This window comes from Lycium ferocissimum, chromosome 5 (assembly GCF_029784015.1).
Source record: "Lycium ferocissimum isolate CSIRO_LF1 chromosome 5, AGI_CSIRO_Lferr_CH_V1, whole genome shotgun sequence".
Classification (NCBI taxonomy): Eukaryota; Viridiplantae; Streptophyta; class Magnoliopsida; order Solanales; family Solanaceae; genus Lycium; species Lycium ferocissimum.
Genome location: NC_081346.1, coordinates 21,257,445 through 21,275,451, shown reverse-complemented (window position 1 = coordinate 21,275,451; position 18,007 = coordinate 21,257,445). Strand labels below are relative to the sequence as shown.

Below are 18,007 nucleotides of genomic sequence, written 5' to 3'. Positions count from 1 at the left end.
CCGTTAATGGCGTAAACGAGTGCTGATCTTCACCTTGAGTCAATAATGAGACGTGAGCCATGTTCGTGGAAGGTTTTTCTTAACAGTAAATAGTCACGCCCTGATGAAGGAAGATTGAAAATCCGAGGATTACTACGAGCTCAATTCGGGAATCGCAGAAGGTTTTTAAGGAGGAGCAAAGTGAGATTTGAAGAAGTGCAGATGCATGGAAAAGGAAGAATACATGGGCTTTATATAGAAAGAGAATCAAGAGTGTAGCGTATCAAGGACTCTGACACAAAGAGGACTCTCAAAAGGATTTGGTGGCTGGGTAATGATGACCTAGCATCGGGCAGAGTGAGATTTTGACTGGAAGGTCTTGTCCTAGGTAATTGAAGGCGGCTGTTCAGCTTTATTTGGGGTCCATTCCCCGCCGTCAGTAATTTTACCTCGGGAAATAAGGGGGCTATCTGTATACGGGTAAAACCGAGGATACGGCATGCTTGGTTTCCCGTTGTCATGGTTATACTCGGGCACGATATGACCTCCTTATCGGGAACGAGGCATCGAGCTCGATCTGGGATGAGGCGATGAAGAAAGGGCGGTTAATTGTCATAAGGAGAAAACCGAAATATCCACCCTCAACCGGATATTTCGGCGTTGATCTCAGTAACAACTGTCACCAGATTTCTTTTCTTTATTTAGAATTGTACTAGGGTTGGAACTCCTCTACTATATAAAGAGGAGGTTCCCATCCATTGCAAGGGTTGGCAACAGAAAGTTCGAAAGAGTTCATATAAAAAAAGAATAGGAATCCTTTGAAACCATTCCCATTTGTTCCTAAGTTCATCTTTATTATTCACCGTGTAAGTACTCTACAAAGGGTATCGACCTCGGTTTCTATACCCGAGGCCAGACATAATTAATAGTTGGTCAGATCTGCTTCTTTGTTTACTTATTGGCTTATCTCGCAATTTAATCTTGAATTGAATCTAGCCACATATCTTTGGCGTCACGCATAAATTTAATTGTTCTCCATTTTAAGGTTAAACAAGCCTGTTTGACCAAGCTTTCTGAAAAATACTTGTTTTTTTCTTATTTTTAAAAAGTAAGGTGTTTGATCAAGTTTTTGGGAGAAAATAATTATTCTGGGAAGTAGCAAAAATCTAAAAAAATATCTTTTTTCTAAAAAAGCAGCTTTTTGAAAAGGGACTTTTAGAAAATACACTTACGACCCGTTTTGGCCATGAGAATTATTCACTTTTTCCCGAATAATTTTTTCACTTTATTTGAAAATCAATGTTTGGCCATAAAGTTATATTTGGAATATGAAAAACACCTAAACCCCTGTTTTTAATTTTTTATTTTCAATTTTAGACCATTGCATTTATTTTTTCTTTTTAAAACTTCCCTAAATTTTTTATTTTTATAAAAATGACCCTATCTATATTAACTACCAATCATTGCATGCTCTACTACCCATTCCCCAATATTCTAAACTTCATAAAAATAAATTGACACTCTTTGAGAGTTGATCAATTTGAAAAAATAATAAGCATTATAGTTAACGAATGTGATTTTATAAATTGCATAAAATAATAAGGATTGAAATTAGCGAATGTGGTTTTTATATATTGCATAAAATAATAAGGATTAGAGTTAACGAATGTGGTTTGGATGGAGGAAGAAATAGTAAAGATGACAAATTCAGGTAAATTAGTGAAGTTGGGTGATTTTGCTAGTTTTCACAAAATTTTTGTGTGTATGTTGGAGTGTTGCGGGGGTTAAATCATATTTCATGTTTTTTTAGGAAAAATACATTCAAACAACCAAATATTATTTACAAAATTTACAACCAAACACAACTCCATTTTCAAAGGTTGGCCAAACACTAATTGCTGGTCAAAAATATTTTGTAAATTAATTGGTCAAACACAAACTACTTCTCATCAAAAGCACCTTTTTGAAAAGAATTTTAAAATAAAATACTTTTTAAAATAAGCTAATTTTAGAAGCTTGGCCAAATATACTATTATCGTGAACACAAATCGGAAAAGAGTCTATGTAGCCCGCAGGCGATTGATCACTATCAATATTTTTATTTTTATTTGTGCGTCATAGTATTTTTAATTTCGTTTCCAAATGTTCATTTTTTGTTATGATAAAATGAATTTACACAAAAACTAGAAAATTATCGTACTATGAACATTAATGTTTATCCTTTTCTCTGCAAACAAATGGAGTAAGAGACAACGAAAGAACATTCTGGAATGCATAATTGTACTGTGTACATACAGATAAGAAAATAGTCAAAGTTTTTTTTTCCTGGTATTGAAGATGCGCGATTTGCTTAGACTTTTGAAGATTCAAATAATACTAATTGCAAGATTCACCACTTGTAAAATTATGAGGCATTCAATTAAACAACACCAATAAACATAAACAGGAAAAATGTATAATTCAAATGGCACAAAATAAGCAACGTAAGATTCTCCACACCACTTCATCAGTAGGCCCCACTTGCTTTTTCTAAACAATAAAAAAAATCACAACTCGTGTCAGTAACCACATCCATATACTCTCTCAAAATATCTCTGCTTCCACTCTCAACTTGCCACGTATGTTCTTTCACTTAGATTACTCCTCTGTTGTGGCACTGTCCACGTCACCCGCTTCTCTTCTTCTATCCACGTGGACGAAATATTCTAACCGTCGATCATCTAAACTAGAGATCCTAGCCGTTGGTTAGTTGGAACAAAGAGCTTGTGGACACCGAAATTCGGGAGGGTATATATTGTTAATTGAAAAAATATTTTGTTTTTAACTGGCGGATTTCCATTTTGAGCCTCTCAAGTTTCCACTACGATCATTGTTTTCGAAAAAGAAAAAAAAAAGTTTCAATTTTGCTACGGGAATCTTCTTAGCCGGCCGTGCTCAACTATTTGTAATTTCAACTGCGCGACGTTTCAGGTGCGATACATTGTTTTCTGATTTACTTGTACTACAATAGCATAAGTTAATTTAAGTCTCGACTCAATACGAAATTTTAGAAATATAGAAAGATTTTTCAATTTAAATAAAAATGTTAGTAGTAATATACTGAAATGTCCTTTGAATTTTGTGATTTTAAACTTACATGTATAATGTTTGAATTGTCTAAGCACTAACATATAAAAAAGAAATTAAGACACTTAAATTGCAACCGGCGGGGTACTTTTTATTTACCTTCTTTCGGCATGTTGTCTTTTGATTGAGTTATAGATTAGTTTCCTATTTTTTTAAACTGGTGCATCTGCAATGTCCTAGTATTGAGCTTGCTAGCTATTCCATAAGGAAAAAGAACTCTAAATTTTCGGTGTAGCGGAATTTGGAAATAATATGATTGTGATTGAATAATAGCGTGGTTCTCTGAAATTTAACCGTCTTGCTTAAGATATGCAGTTAACAAAATCTCAGAATTGGAATTTTTTTGCAAGTAGCTAAGGAATTCTCTATTATTCCGCCCGTCCCAATTTATGTGGCACTTTTCGTTTTATATAAATTGCGACAGAGGGGGTAATAAAGTTTTATTTGTTGATTCTTTATGCTGAAGCTTCTTTAGGAAACAGACCCAAAAAGGAAGAAAATAGTTTATGCCCTAGAGAATTTCCTCAATCGTTGTCTTCCAGTTGAGATTAAATAAATTTTACATATCATAATGCATGCATTTTGGATTTGACAGGGGAATATTTTGTGAGAAGCTCTTCTGTTCATTGAGTAAAATTTTGATAGCACAACTTGGCATGGGAGTTGTGACTGTTTCTAGCTCTGCTTCTCGAAGTCCATTGGGATTGAGCACAAGGTTTTCGTCTCGTTTATGTCCTCTTAAAAGGCCAGTAATTGTATCGTTTAAAAAAGATAAAACGAAAAAGACAACTTTAGTTGCACCTAAGGAATCCATATCCTTGCCTATAGAAACGTCTAAAGAAAATGAAAAGAGGTCAAGACGAGCATCTAAACGTTCTGAGAGAGTGCATGCTGTTTCAATTGATGAAGCCTCTCCAAGTACATTAGAATTAGATTACAGTGAAGCTGCTGCCAAACTTGAAAGTATCTACAAACGCAGTCTAGAAACTGCTAGCTCCAATACAGAAGTTACGGATCATTTGGTGAAGCGAAGGCCAAGGACGAGGAAGAGGATTGTAGAAGGTGATGAGGAAGCTAAGAAGGAAATTTCTGATAATGTGGTCAAGAGTCGTCGAAAGAAGTCAACGAGGTTGAATCTAGACCAGAGGATTGCTCTACTAAAGAATAAAGAAGGTGAAATAGTTGCTCCATCCCAAAAAAGAAAACTTAAAGAGGACACCGAAGACGAAAAAATTGATAAGCTTGTCAGAGAATATTCAGGTGCTACTGACTTAGCGAGCTTAGACTGGAAGAAAATGAAGATCCCTCCAGTGCTTCCATCATCGGAGCATGCGTGGCTGTTCAAGTTGATGCAACCTATGAAGGTACGGACATTTTACTGTTAATGGAAAAAGATTAAATGTGAAAGGAAGTTTGTGGATTACATGTGTTTATTTATTAGATTTTCGTGTTGCTATTGTTTTACTTTACGATTGAGAGGCAGTTGTTGTAATTTAGGCAATCCTTCAAGTCAAGGAAAACATGCAAAATGATTTGGGGCGAGAACCAACTGATGGTGAAGTGTCTGAGGCAACAAATATGGATGCCTCTGAAGTACGGAAAAAGCTGGAAGTTGGTCGAGCTGCTAGAAATAAGCTGATTAAGGTACTTTCTTTGTTTACTTGTCAGACCTTCTTGATGTGCATCTTAGAAGTTCATTTTATGCCTCAAGCAACAAAAAAAAAAAAAAAAAAAAAATTGTTTCTGGTTTTATAATCTGAGTTAAGAACACCTGATGTGATCCATCTTTTCATAATTCCTCGATATGAATTTGTTATAACACTGAAACTGGTCAATCTTGACATGTACTGTGTACAAACAGTAATATGTGGAAGGTAGTAATACATGTTATAAAAGACAGTTAATCATCTTCTGCGTTTTCTTTTGAGTATCTCTTTTTATGTAAATCAAATGATGAAGTATTAAGAAATATAGAGCAAGGATACTTGTAAATAGTCTTTTGACTATCTTATATCCTTGAAATTCTTCTTAAATATTTATCTTGAATCTATGCCCCAGAGAGGGAAATGAAGCCAATACTACTAGTGTAACTTGAACCACCTCACGCCTTGGTATCTTCTAACTTTCATATGCATCCAGATATTACATGAGTTTTTAGCTTTATAAATAACTCACCTTTGCAGTCTTGTTCGGTTGCAGCACAATCTACGTCTTGTTTTGTTCGTGATGAACAAATATTTTCAAGATTTTGCAAATGGGTCAAGATTTCAAGACCTCTGTCAGGCAGGCGTCAAGGGTCTAATTACAGCTATTGATCGATTTGAACCTAATAGGAAATTCAGGCTATCAACATATGGTCTCTTTTGGATAAGGCATGCCATAATACGTTCTATGACAACTTCAAGCTTCACCAAAGTCCCATTCGGTCTTGAATCTGTACGTTCTCTTTCTTCTATCTGCCAGTGTTTTTTGTTTCACTGTTAACCCATCAAGGAACCATTTTCTTTCTTCTGTCACTTTCTGGAAGCTAAGCGATTACTTCATTTGGTGAAAAGAGAAACATATTATCTCAAGTAATGATATATTTTCAATTGGTGAAAGAAAATTATATCTTGGCCTCCCTCTATGCTTCAATTCAATATAACCTGAAAATGTAAATCCAATGTGCTATATCTTTTTTAAGAGAACATAGCAAAATTTTGAGTCAACGAGCCGACTAAAGGAATTTGTATGGATGAAATGGAAAATCCTTTTAAATAGCTGTAAGTTCTTTTGTGATTCCGTTAGGAGTATTATTCGCTTCTTTAAAGGAATGTCTAATATTCGAGCTCATTTGCTTGTATTTGTCAAGTAGTTAGTGCAAAAACAAAATTGATATTCTTTTCTGATTCAGATCAGAGTGGAAATCCAGAAGGCCAAATTGGAGTTGCTGTTTGAGCTTCAGAGGATGCCAACAGATGAAGAAATAATTGAAAGAGTTCGACTTTCCCCTGAGAGATACCATGAAGTGATGAAAGTATCGAAACCTGTCTTGTCTCTCCATTCAAGACACAAGACAACTCAAGAAGAGTTCATTAATGGAATAACTGATGTAGATGGTGTTGATGGGGATAAGAGGAGGCAGCCAGCTCTACTCAGACTTGCTCTTGATGATGTGGTAATGTTTTGTCCTCTTTGCATCTATATTTGGTTTTCAACTTGCTTCTCTGGTTAAGAGCTTTGCTTCTTGTTGAAATAATGCCACCATACCTCTGGATATAGTAGCTTTCAAATTTCACAGCCATTTAGCTATGGTTATTGCCTAGAGCTATGCAGGGTGTATTTATAAGGTACACCCAAATTTAAAGCATATAATATAATAGAATTTGCAATAAATTTGTGTAATCTTAGAGTTGTCAGATGAAATTATTCATATTGAGAAATTTTAAATGATAAAACCCATAAATGTCTTCGTGATGATATCATTATGGAACTTAGGAATAGACCAAGGGCGAGGAAGGAAAAGAACCTAGGCTCTTCGTAGTCTATAGTGTTCCTAGTTGAAGAAAAAATAAAGTGCCTGCATTGGTCAGAGTTCCATTAAGCTGAATGTGAAAGAACATCCATCAAGTTGTGGTGAAACAGTGGAGCGACTTCTAGAGTCTCAATATTCTGTAAAGAGACAATAAATGATGAGATGGATTCAATTCTGTCAAACAAACTTGGTTTCTAGTTAACTTTCGAATCAAAGGTAATAGGGTGCAAGTGGATATTATAAAGGAAATACAATTCTATGGCTCATTTTTAAGTTTCAAGTATTAGTAGTCAAAGGATTTAGACCTAAAAATAGGGTCTAGATTATATTTGATACATTGCACCTGTGGCTAGGATGACTCAGTAAAGTTCTTGTAGCTTTAGCATCTATTTATAAGTTGCACGTGCAGCAAATGGATTTTTGATGACTGAGAAATTCAGTTGGAGCCAACCCTTTGAGTCAATTGTATCCTTCGAAACTCGGGGATGATGGGCCTGCCCCTCTATCCTTTTCCACTTAAATATGGGACTTAGTTCTCTTGGCATAGCGCTCAAACTTGTGACCTAAGACGCAATCCCTCAACCTTTGACAATTGAGCTAACCCCTGGGGGGCAAATGGATGTTAAAAATGACATTTTAAACGATGAACTCATTGAGGAAGTATATATGAAACAACCGGTCTTACACTATGTTACATGGAACCATTAAAGGTAGGTATCCAGTATGGTTGTTTGGAAGTATCTGAAACAGATACGTCTTTTTACTAATCTCACCCTTATCGTACCATTTCGACATAAGTGTGTTAAGACAAATGGAGGATCTGTGTAACATAGTTTGTGTTGCCTTGAAACAATGAATTATGAAGTATGCCTAAGCAGTGGGTAAACAAAGTTGATGTGGTATTCCTGTTAAACGGATCTACTCACAATAATGCAGGCATGTGTATTTACTCTAAAAGTTGGAAAATATTGTGTAATTATTTGTCTATAGTTGAATGGTTTGTTAATCTTTTAATGAACTTAAGAAGGTATTCGTTAACCTAACGAGTATCTTGCTTCAGTATGTAAGATGAATTTTTTTGATCAAGTAGACAGTAGTTACAATATTAGGTAGCAAAATGCAAAGGTATATATGCGAACTTTAAACATCAAAACCTTTAGAATAAGAGGCTAGGGGTATTTCGATATTGCTAATCGTATAGTAAGAACTTCGTTTTATGCCGAGAATGTTGTTGTCTTAAACCGTTAGAAAACCTGGTTTGAGGGCAATTATCTATCTTAAGAAATGATTGATTGTACCTTGAATTTTTTTCTCCACCCTTTTGTTTATGCCAACCATCCCCGTAGGTTTCCAGTAACACCTACTTAGCCCTGAAGGGAACAGTATCAATCTTTAAATCCAATCAATGCAAACCCCACCCCCACAACAAAAAAGAAAAAAAAAAGAATAGTCACTCACAGATTTTGGTGATACAAGAGTTCTGCTACCTCAACAAGAAAAAAAAAAAAAAAAAAAGGAGGAGAAATTTAAAATATTTCTTGGTGTTTGAATCTTTCTCTTTCCCATGTGATGATTCTCTAAGCTTTGGTGACCAAAGCGCTTTTCCTTGTGAACCCCTGCCCAAGAATAGATTATAATAAAGGTAAAATGAGAAATACCAAAGAAGAAACAAAAAGGAAAAGAGAAATATTGCTTATATGTCATGGTAATTATGATTTTCTTTTTCCTTGTTAAAATTTGATTATGCAGTTCTAGTTGGGTGGGTATTGTTGAAAACTGACTAAATCAAGTGCATTGCTTATGAAATATGGCCACAAGCAAATATATTGATGAAACTGACATCTCTTTTGTTAGAGGCGTAGTTATCTGTTTTCTAAAAGCAGAGAATCAGATGCTAATAACACTTAAAAAGGAAAAGTAATGGAAACTTCTGGCATTGAAAGGGCACTACAAGTAGATTTGCTGAAATATTACTTGTAAATCTTGAGTGTTAAGATATGCATTGCTGTTAATGGAGGATTTTAAGTTTATAAGTTTCAGTTTGTTATATTACGAGGTTTTCAGTGTTTTCTGCACTATTAAATTTAAATCTAACAATAGATCACGTTCCTCTCTTGACAGCTTGATTCTCTTAAGCCCAAGGAGAGTCTTGTAATCAGACAAAGATATGGACTTGATGGCAAAGGTGATAGAACATTGGGAGAAATTGCGGGCAACCTAAATATTTCGAGAGAGATGGTACGGAAGCATGAAGTGAAGGCTCTCATGAAGCTCAAGCATCCAACTCGAGTGGATTATCTTCGCCGGTACATATTCTAAAGAAATCAACATCATTTGGTTACTGTATTGGAGAAAATTTATACCCCTATTCCTGTGTCAGCAATCTTGCCCATACTGTATAGTAGCTGCGTGTACACTAATCATTTGTACCATAGTTGTAACTTACCTCTATTTTCACTAGATTCAAAACCAATATCTGTTAGCACACACCCTGTAAACAACTTATATTATTTTTCTTTTTCTCCTTACAGTGAGTTTGAAACAACTGATCTGTATATTTACGACATGGCTGAAAATGTTTCTCTCAATCTTCATGGTGGTCTTCGACTGTCCTAATTTTCATGGTGGTCTCTGATTGTATTAATCCTTTTCCTAGGCACTTATCAATTATGTCAATGGATATGCTTTAATCTTATTCGGAGCATTAAGTTCGTAATTTAGGTAAAGCAATAGGGAAAGAGAAACACTGTACAAGCATCTGCTAGTGCTTGTTGCCTCTGTTGTCTCAGGGTAACTGGGGTTGAGATGATACAGGGTGACATCTGCACTGATTCAGAATAGCACTGCTAAAAACTAGTGCAGGGCCGTCATCCATATAAGCCAGTAGTGAAAATGTGCAAGTCCACGTTATGATATAGAATTTAAAAATTGATTAGTGCATCCTATCTAAATGATTGAACAGTATGATAAACCATACGATAGGATAAGGAAAACAGGCACAGGTTAGATTTTCAAATAGCTGTTGAATGCATTAGGGATTGAGGATATTATATGAAGGGATGTTGCTCTATTATTGTCTCATTTTTTAAGCAGTTTTTTATTTGATAATGTTGAGTGACATGTTCCATTGACTGGGAAATCACAAAGGAATATTGTAAAACACAGATACTGCCAAATGTTGTTTGGCTTGTAATTAACTTGTAAGTCAATCATCTATGTTTTACATATCCGATTCTGAAATCGATTGGATAAGGATACTGATGCCATGAATGACTGGGATGATATCATTCTTTTGTGAATAACAATTCAAGGTTGTGAAAGGACTATTTCTAGTTGCTTCAAGCTTTTCTGGCAGTGGTTTATGTAGTAGTCATTAGTCGGCCTTATAAAGTTCACTAAGCCGTACTTTGGTTTCCCATTCACTTGTTCAATCGGAAATAATGTCAACATTCTATAAGCGACTTGACCGGTCTTTGTCCATTTAATGTCCAAAACTATGCCAAATGTTAATGCACTTAGCTAGTTCTTATGTTGGAAGACGTTATCTGAGGCAGGGCCAGCCCAAGCTTATAAGTTACGTATTCACGTGAATTAAGTAGCTTTTGCCCAGAACAATGTAAATGTATTAAAAAATTCACTAAATGTCTATAAATATTTGATTGTGAACCCATTTGTTATTTTATCTTAATTTGAGGTCGCTATAAAGAATCCATAAACTTCAAATTCTGAATTCAGCTATGAATTCTGAGACATAATGTTTGTTCCTACTTGGTGTTATCTCGACATTTAACACACTAGACTCTCAAACCCTAACATCCAAATACAAAAACCAAATAATTTAGAATTAGTAACTAAAAGTGGAACAAACTTTCTCTCTCTAGGATGGCTCGTCTCTCTCGGTGCATGTTAAGCTAACGTGCGCCATCCATGGGGAAGAGGGCGCGTCACCCATCTGAGAAAGCTCGAATGGCTATGGCTGACGCACAAGCACAACGAGGTAAAGGGAAGGTAAATTCGCAGAGGAAAGGAACTGGTGTTTCTGGTTCAAATGGAACAACACAGAACTCGCAGGAACAAGGTATGACCCAGCAATTGCGGGAACAAGATATGACTCCGGGAAGGAGTGTAGGTGTGGAATTAACCGTAGAAACAAGTGATATAGTGGTGAAATTGGGGGAATCAGCTAGATCTAACTCAGATCTGAGCAACTCTGCCACCATCGTGGAGAAATCGGTGACAACAAACAATGATGAAGTGATTCAGAAGGAAGCAGTGGTTCACACTAAGGGCATTGATAAAGCTCAGAGTAAAATTGCTCAGGAGCAGTGGAATGAAATGCTCCAAGCTACTGAAGCGGCTGCTGCTCCCTCTTCTAGCGGTAAGAAATTATGGGCTGATACAGTTGAAGAGGAAGAGACCACTATTCCGGTAAGGAAGGCTTCAATTTGGGATGATTTTGAAATCTCAAAAATGTCTAATGATGGGTTTAAGCTCGAATATGTAGCTCCTACAACATATGATAGTTCTCCTATTGTTGAGATAGAAATCGATGACATAAGCTCTGTAATAACATATTGGAAGGATCTTTGTGGTTTGCTACGTTTTGGGTGTATATCCCCCATTTGCTGTTCTGCAGGGATGTATTCAGAGACAGTGGGCCAAACATGGGATTAATAAGATCTCTATGTTGAGGAATGGTATTGTTCTTGTCAGATTTAACAATGCAGCAGGCAAGAATGCAGTCATTGAAGGGGGCATATATCATTTTGACAACAAACCGTTCATTGTGAAAGCTTGGTGTCCGGATATGGAATTCACACGAGAAGAATTGCTAACTGTGCCCATTTGGGTAAAATTTCCAGGTTTGGATTTCAAATATTGGAGTCCAAAGGGGTTAAGCAAAATTGGTAGCCTAGTGGGTAAGTCACTGATGGTGGACCAATGTACTGAGAAGAAATTTGGACTTAACTATGCAAGAATGTTGGTAGAGGTTGACATGAATTCAAATCTGCCTGAGACTATACCCTTCAGGAATGAGAAAGGGGTTTTGATCAGGCAACAGGTGCAATATGATTGGAAACCTATTCTAAACACTGCAAAAAATATGGTCATGCTGAAAAGGATTGCAGGAAAAAGCAAGGTCCTCGGAAGATGGATCAGAGTGTGCAGGTTCCTAAGCAAGCTCAGAAAGGCATGTATGAGAAGCAAGTGGGGCCTAGGCATCAGGAGCAGCAAGGGAAAGATCAGAGGGTGGATGATAATAGTACCAAATCTCAAGTGGCTGTAGTGAGCTCATTAAATCAGACCACTGATGGGAGTGCACAAACTCAGGGACTAGTGCAACCACAGGAACCTAAACAACAGCAGAATAAACTTGGTTGGAGTACTCCAATGAACAGTACCAGAATGCAGCAGTCAAAAACCCAGCAAGTAGAAAAGTCCAGCCAGAACCAGACTAGAACAGTGACCATGAAGCATGTTATAGCAAAGTCGGTTTCAAATATGAGAAGTCCACCAATTCCCCAAACTGGGAATGGTTAATTTCTTATGTTGGAACGTTCGGGGGCTTAATGCCCCAAATAAGCAGCAGGAGGTTAAAATCCTGTGTAATAAGGAAAAATCGAACTTCATTTGCTTGTTAGAAACTAAAGTAAAAAAGAATAAGGTGGACAGCATCACTAATAAGCTGTTTGGAGGATGGCAAGTGTTAACAAATTTGGATTTCCATTTTAATGGTAGAATTCTGTTGGTTTGGAGGCCTGATTTCTACAGGGTATCTGCTATAGACATAACGGCTCAGTCAATAACTTGTGATGTGTTTGACATTTCACTCCAATTGAGTTTTCAGTTAACAGTAGTATATGCTTTCAATTCTAAGGAGGCGAGGAAGGATCTTTGGGATACCCTAACTAGGCTAAGTTCTTGTTCTAAACCTTGGCTAGTCATGGGGGATTTTAATTCAGTTTTGCATCCAGAGGATCGGATTGGAGGAAATCCTGTTGGATGGGCAGAGATTGTGGACTTTCACACTTGCGTGGACACTTGTGGTTTGATTGAGCACCCTCACCAGGGAAATAAATATACTTGGAATGAAAAAGGGAATGATCAGAGGATTTTCTCAAAAATTGACTGGATTCTCATCAATAATGAGTGGCTGACTTCTATGCCTTCTTGCAACGCAATGTTCTTACCAGAAGGCATAAGTGACCACTGCCCTGCCAAGTTTACTGTAGCTGATGATAGACCACTGAGGAGGAAATCTTTTTTATTTTGCAATACATGGGCTCATCATCCTCAATTCCTAGAGGTTGTTAAAGCTGGGTGGGAGGTTCATGTCGATGGTTGTTTGATGCATAAAGTGGTTAGAAAACTGAAATTGTTGAAGAAAAGTTTGAAAGCTTTGAATGGGCAGTTTTTCAGGAACATAGAAGTAGAGGCTAGAGAAGACAGGGAAGCACTGCTACAAGCTCAAACTCAGCTTCAGGCCAACCCTCAGTGTAGGTTAATGCAGCAAATAGAAAGGGAGAAATACTTGAAGTTTAGATTAAGCTCGTACCTGGCTGAACTGTTTCTACAGCAAAGGGCTAAAGCAACTTGGATCAAGGCGGGGATGATAACTCAAGGTACTTTTACTCTGTGATCAGGCATAGAAAACTTAAGCAGTCTACTACACAGCTTAAGGATGACCAAGGTGTTTGGCAGAATGACCCTGATATCGTTGCAAATTTATTTGTAAAATATTATGAGGAGCTGCTAGGGCAAAAAGTGAGTACTAGAATTGGTGCTTTTTGTAGCTTCATTAGGCAAGGGCCACTTTTGTCTGAAGATCACCAGAATGCTTTGATGCTACCTTTCAATGATAAGGATGTGAAAAGTGCAATTTTCCAGATTGATAGTAATAAAAATCCAGGTCCAGATGGCTACAATAGTGGTTTTTTCAAGGCTGCTTGGACAGTGGTGGGCAAAGATATTTCAGAGGCTATATTGCAGTTTTTTCAAAATGGTAAACTGTTGAAACAACTAAATTCCACCAATATTGCGTTAATCCCTAAGGTAGATAACCCTGAAGTTCTTTTGCACAATTTCGACCTATTTTATGTTGCAATGTCATATACAAAACCATTTCCAAGTTGATTTGTCTAAGATTGAAGGAGGCAGTAAGCATCATTGTGGCAGAGAACCAAGCTGCATTTGTGCAAGGGAGGTCTCTTGTCCATAATGTGCTTATTTGTCATGATTTACTTCGACATTACAACAGGAAAACTTCCCCGAGGTGTTTAATGAAAATTGACTTGAGAAAGGAGTATGATATGGTCAGCTGGGATTTTCTAAAGGAAGCTCTAATAGGATATGGATTTCCATCTGAGTTTGTACACCTGGTTATGACATGTGTATCATCGCCTTATTTTTCTGTTAAGGTAAATGGTGAGGGACATGGGTATTTTGCTGGGAAGCGGGGAGTAAGACAAGGGGATCCCATGTCTCCCTTATTGTTTGTGTTAGTTATGGAATATCTGTCAAGGGTGTTGAAGAATATGAGTGAATTACCTGACTTCAGGTTCCACTCGATGTGTAAGAACCAGAAATTAACTCATTTGGTCTTTGCCGATGACCTTATGATCTTTTGTAAGGGTGATACCAAGTCCGTAACTAGAGTTATTGAAGCACTTACTCATTTTAGCCTCGTATCAGGCTTAGTTGCAAATATGGACAAGTCTAGTATTTTTATGGCTGGTATTGATAATGCTACTAGACTCTCCCTTTTAGAGATAACAGGTTTCTCCCAAGGGTCTTTCCCCATCAAGTATCTTGGGCTTCCTCTTTCTTCAAATAAGTGGACCAAGATGGACTGTAATGTACTGATTGCTAAGATCACAAGTAGAATCAACAATGGCTATTCCAAACAGCTTTCCTATGCGGGTCGATTACAGGTAGTATCAGCTGTTTTATTTTCTATTCATAATTTTTGGGGTGCAGTTTTTATACTTCCCCAGAGTGTGCTGAAAGAGGTGGATAGAAAATGTAGAGAATTTCTATGGGGGGCCACAGCAGATAAGAGGAAGGTAAATCTTGTTGCTTGGGACGCAGTATGTGTACCTAAATGCAATGGAGGGCTTAACATAAAGGGATGCAGGAACTGGAACTTAGCATCAGTAGGAAAGTTGCTATGGCAATTAGTGATAGATAAGGATTCATTATGGGTTAAATGGGTGCATGGGATCTATATGAAGGCTGACTTGACCATTTGGGAACATAAACCACCACAGGACTGTAGCTGGTATTGGAAAAAGCTAAATTCTCTAAAAGATGGCATGAGAGCATGGTATGCACAAGGGAGATATACTCTAACACCTAGAGGGAAGTACTCTATTACTAGGAGTTATTTGGCAATTGTTGGGGTTTCAAGGAAAATGGATCTTTCTTTGCTGAACTGATTTGGAGTAGTGTTGCACAACCTAAACATAGGTTTATTGTGTGGTTGGCAGTTAAAGGAAGATTGCTCACACAAGATAGATTGCTCAAGTTGCACATTCCGGTGGATGATTTAACCTGCGGCTTGTGTAATTCTGTAACTTTGGAGACTTCTCAACACCTGTTTGCAGAGTGTGTGTGGTTCAAAACTATTAGGGAGGCTCTGTTACAATGGGTGGGCATTCATTTGCATCAAGGTGCTTGATAGCGATTTTTACCGAGTATAAAAAGGAAGCATTGGAAGCAAATGCGAAGGAAGTTATTCTTCTTGTTTGGGGGCCATGATATACCATACTTGGATGGCTCGGAATAGGAAAATTTTTGACAGTTCACATGTACATACAGCGGGAGTGGTAACACAGATAAAGAAGGAAATAGTTGATAGATTAACTTTACCTTACTTGTATAAGAAGCTACATAGACTTAGCGGGATTATGCATAGAATATTGTGTAACTAGTTCTTTGGTTCTGTTGGAGGCTTAAAATCACTGCCAAGTGGGGGTGATTTTAGGTGCTCTTTAGGTTGTAATTCTGGTCTTTTGTTTAGTCAATGGTAATTTTTACAGTGTTACCAAAAAAACTAAAAGTGGTGCAATTTATTACAAATATACATTATTTAAGCTTATTTTCATAGTTCCAGCTAAAAGATGTAATCATATCATATTATATTAAAAGTGAGAAGCTCGTATCTTTAAAGTTGGATTACAATTTTGCCCCTGCAATAAAAGAAAATGCAATAAAACATCTAAAGAAAGAGGAACCTTCAATTAAATAACTTTTCATTACACTAAAAGTGAATCAGCGAATTAGAAATGGAGTAATTTAATGCTTGACAATCAAAATTCGTTGAATCCAAATTAAGATTGAGGGCATTGATACTCTCCTTTATTTACTTCCAAAAACATTTATCATCAAATTATTATAGAGAAATTAGAATCATATCATCATCATATTTTATATATTGTAAGTCGAAAGCCCCAAAGTGAAAAATTGAAAGACAAAAATGCGCATATAAAATTGATAAACCTTCATGCCCTTTAAAAATTACGTTATTCAATTCCTTAATCTACAGATTAACAAATTAATGTGGGCTCTCTGCCTCTCTCTCTTCGTTACTCTCAAAAGGTGGAAAGATGGAGGAGTTAAATGCATTCAATGTATATACCCCGTTCATTAATCATCTTAATCTTGAACATAAACGTAAGAATTGTCCATCTACGTAAATTTTCTTGATTAGTTATTATAGTTTTTATGTTTTGTTTTTTAATCTTCCATGATATGATGACAGTAACCTTTTCGCGTTGTCTCTTTATATTCTTTAGTCTCAGTTATTACTGTGGTTTATTCTACCCTCTGTTGTTTATTTCTTTCATCTTCCAAATATCATTAATTTTTTTTAACAGCTTTTCACCTTTTTATAGTTCTCTATAAAAGTGTAATCTATCAAACTCAAAGTGAAAGGCTTTCATAGTTGTATTCTACTTAACTCCTATATCGGTATTTTCTATGTTCTTTTAGTAATTATCGTGTATTTTGATGAAAGTATAATATGTTCATTTTGATGATAATTATGTTCATTTTGATTTTGTGTTGTCCATCTTTTTTACAGGGATTTTGTAACCATAAGTTCATCGTTACTACTTAATTACACTTCAATCGGAGTGGTCAGTATTTCTCTCCCCAGTTTTATATATATATTTTTTAACGTTATGTATTTGGGTTCACAGTTGTGGGAAAGTTCTTGATTGGTTATTTTATTTTGCTTATTGGTTTGTTTTTCCTTTTCAGAATTTGGATGTTCCATTCTGTCAGAAAGCTTCTGTTTGATGTATTTTTCCAGCTAAATATGTTCTTGAAAATCTGGTGAAGATTATTGTGAGGAGGTAATTGTACGATCAATAAAAGATTTAGTGGTCAATAAAGTGGGTGAAAACTATGAGATGATGATTTTCAGCATAGGCAGAAAAAGTTATGATAGTTTGCTTTTGAATAAATCTTGATAGGTAGAATTATCCGTACTTGTATTGGTGAGAGATAGTATAAGTGCCAGTCATGGCCGGAACAAGCTGATATGGAGACCACCTAAAATTATTTTGTGGATTATATTGTTGGTTGAAAAGCGAATCTTGTGAGCCTTCTTGTCTGCTAATGAAAAATAGAAAGAAGTTTATCCTTTTTTTTTTTCTTTTTTTTTTGTTTTAATAACGGTAGAGTCAGCAACTTGCACGCACCTCAATTAATTCACTAGGTACCTGTTTCCCCCAACCAACAAAAATATAAAATAACACTATCTACTAAACTCAGGCTTAGACATACAAAACGAAAGCACTTAACCAGTTAACCTTTTTTCACTTTTAAACACTGGTCTCCCATAATCCCTTTGAGCTTCGTTGTCCAGTAACAAGCCTAAGTGCAAAAAGTGTTGAGTACTTTTTTCATTTTTTGGTTGATAATTAATGAGAAGAAGTTGGAGACAAATGTAAATGGCAACTTAGTTTGCACTTGTACAACTTTTGTTTGTGCAATGCTAAGGAAATAATTGTCAATACTTTTTCTTGGAGAATTTAAATATTAAAGTGTTTTCAAAAAATTAGGCGAGAATATAACAGTTATATTACTATTCTTTTTGAAAAACTTAAAACTTTATAAGAATAGATATAAGAAATTTATTCATAAAGTAGACAAGATTATAGGAAAAAATTATATTATGAATGACTGCCTGCAAAATTTCTAATTTTCTTGTGGTTTCTAATAGAATTGTTTTCATATTCAATGGCTCATTACACATCATACCTAATGTAGTTGTAATATTATCTATATCATTAGAAACTAGTTAGTGTAATGGCACATATAGTGGTAGCCTAAATCCACTAATGCTCCCACCCCATCAGTTAAAAAGAAAGACGAATAGGAAGC

General features: G+C 36.1%; 1 protein-coding gene across 1 annotated transcript; it reads left to right on the top strand.

Annotated features, from left to right (window-relative positions):
* The first annotated feature begins 2,798 nt into the window (after window positions 1–2,798).
* Window positions 2,799–9,235, top strand: LOC132056467 (RNA polymerase sigma factor sigE, chloroplastic/mitochondrial). The gene is made up of 6 exons (XM_059448683.1): window positions 2,799–2,949; window positions 3,701–4,469; window positions 4,603–4,749; window positions 5,305–5,541; window positions 5,999–6,262; window positions 8,741–9,235. Exons 2-6 carry the CDS (start codon window positions 3,762–3,764, stop codon window positions 8,936–8,938), a joined length of 1,554 nt encoding a protein of 517 aa, XP_059304666.1. The 5' UTR covers window positions 2,799–2,949; window positions 3,701–3,761; the 3' UTR covers window positions 8,939–9,235.
* Window positions 9,236–18,007: the final 8,772 nt, after the last annotated feature.

Excerpts from the sequence above, each read along its gene's own strand:
- LOC132056467 (XM_059448683.1), top strand. The coding sequence starts at position 3,762 with ATGGGAGTTGTGACTGTTTCTAGCTCTGCTTCTCGAAGTCCATTGGGA. Across the intron at positions 4,750-5,304 it reads CTAGAAATAAGCTGATTAAG|CACAATCTACGTCTTGTTTT; the intron begins GTACTTTCTTTG and ends GTTCGGTTGCAG. Across the intron at positions 5,542-5,998 it reads TCCCATTCGGTCTTGAATCT|ATCAGAGTGGAAATCCAGAA; the intron begins GTACGTTCTCTT and ends TTTCTGATTCAG.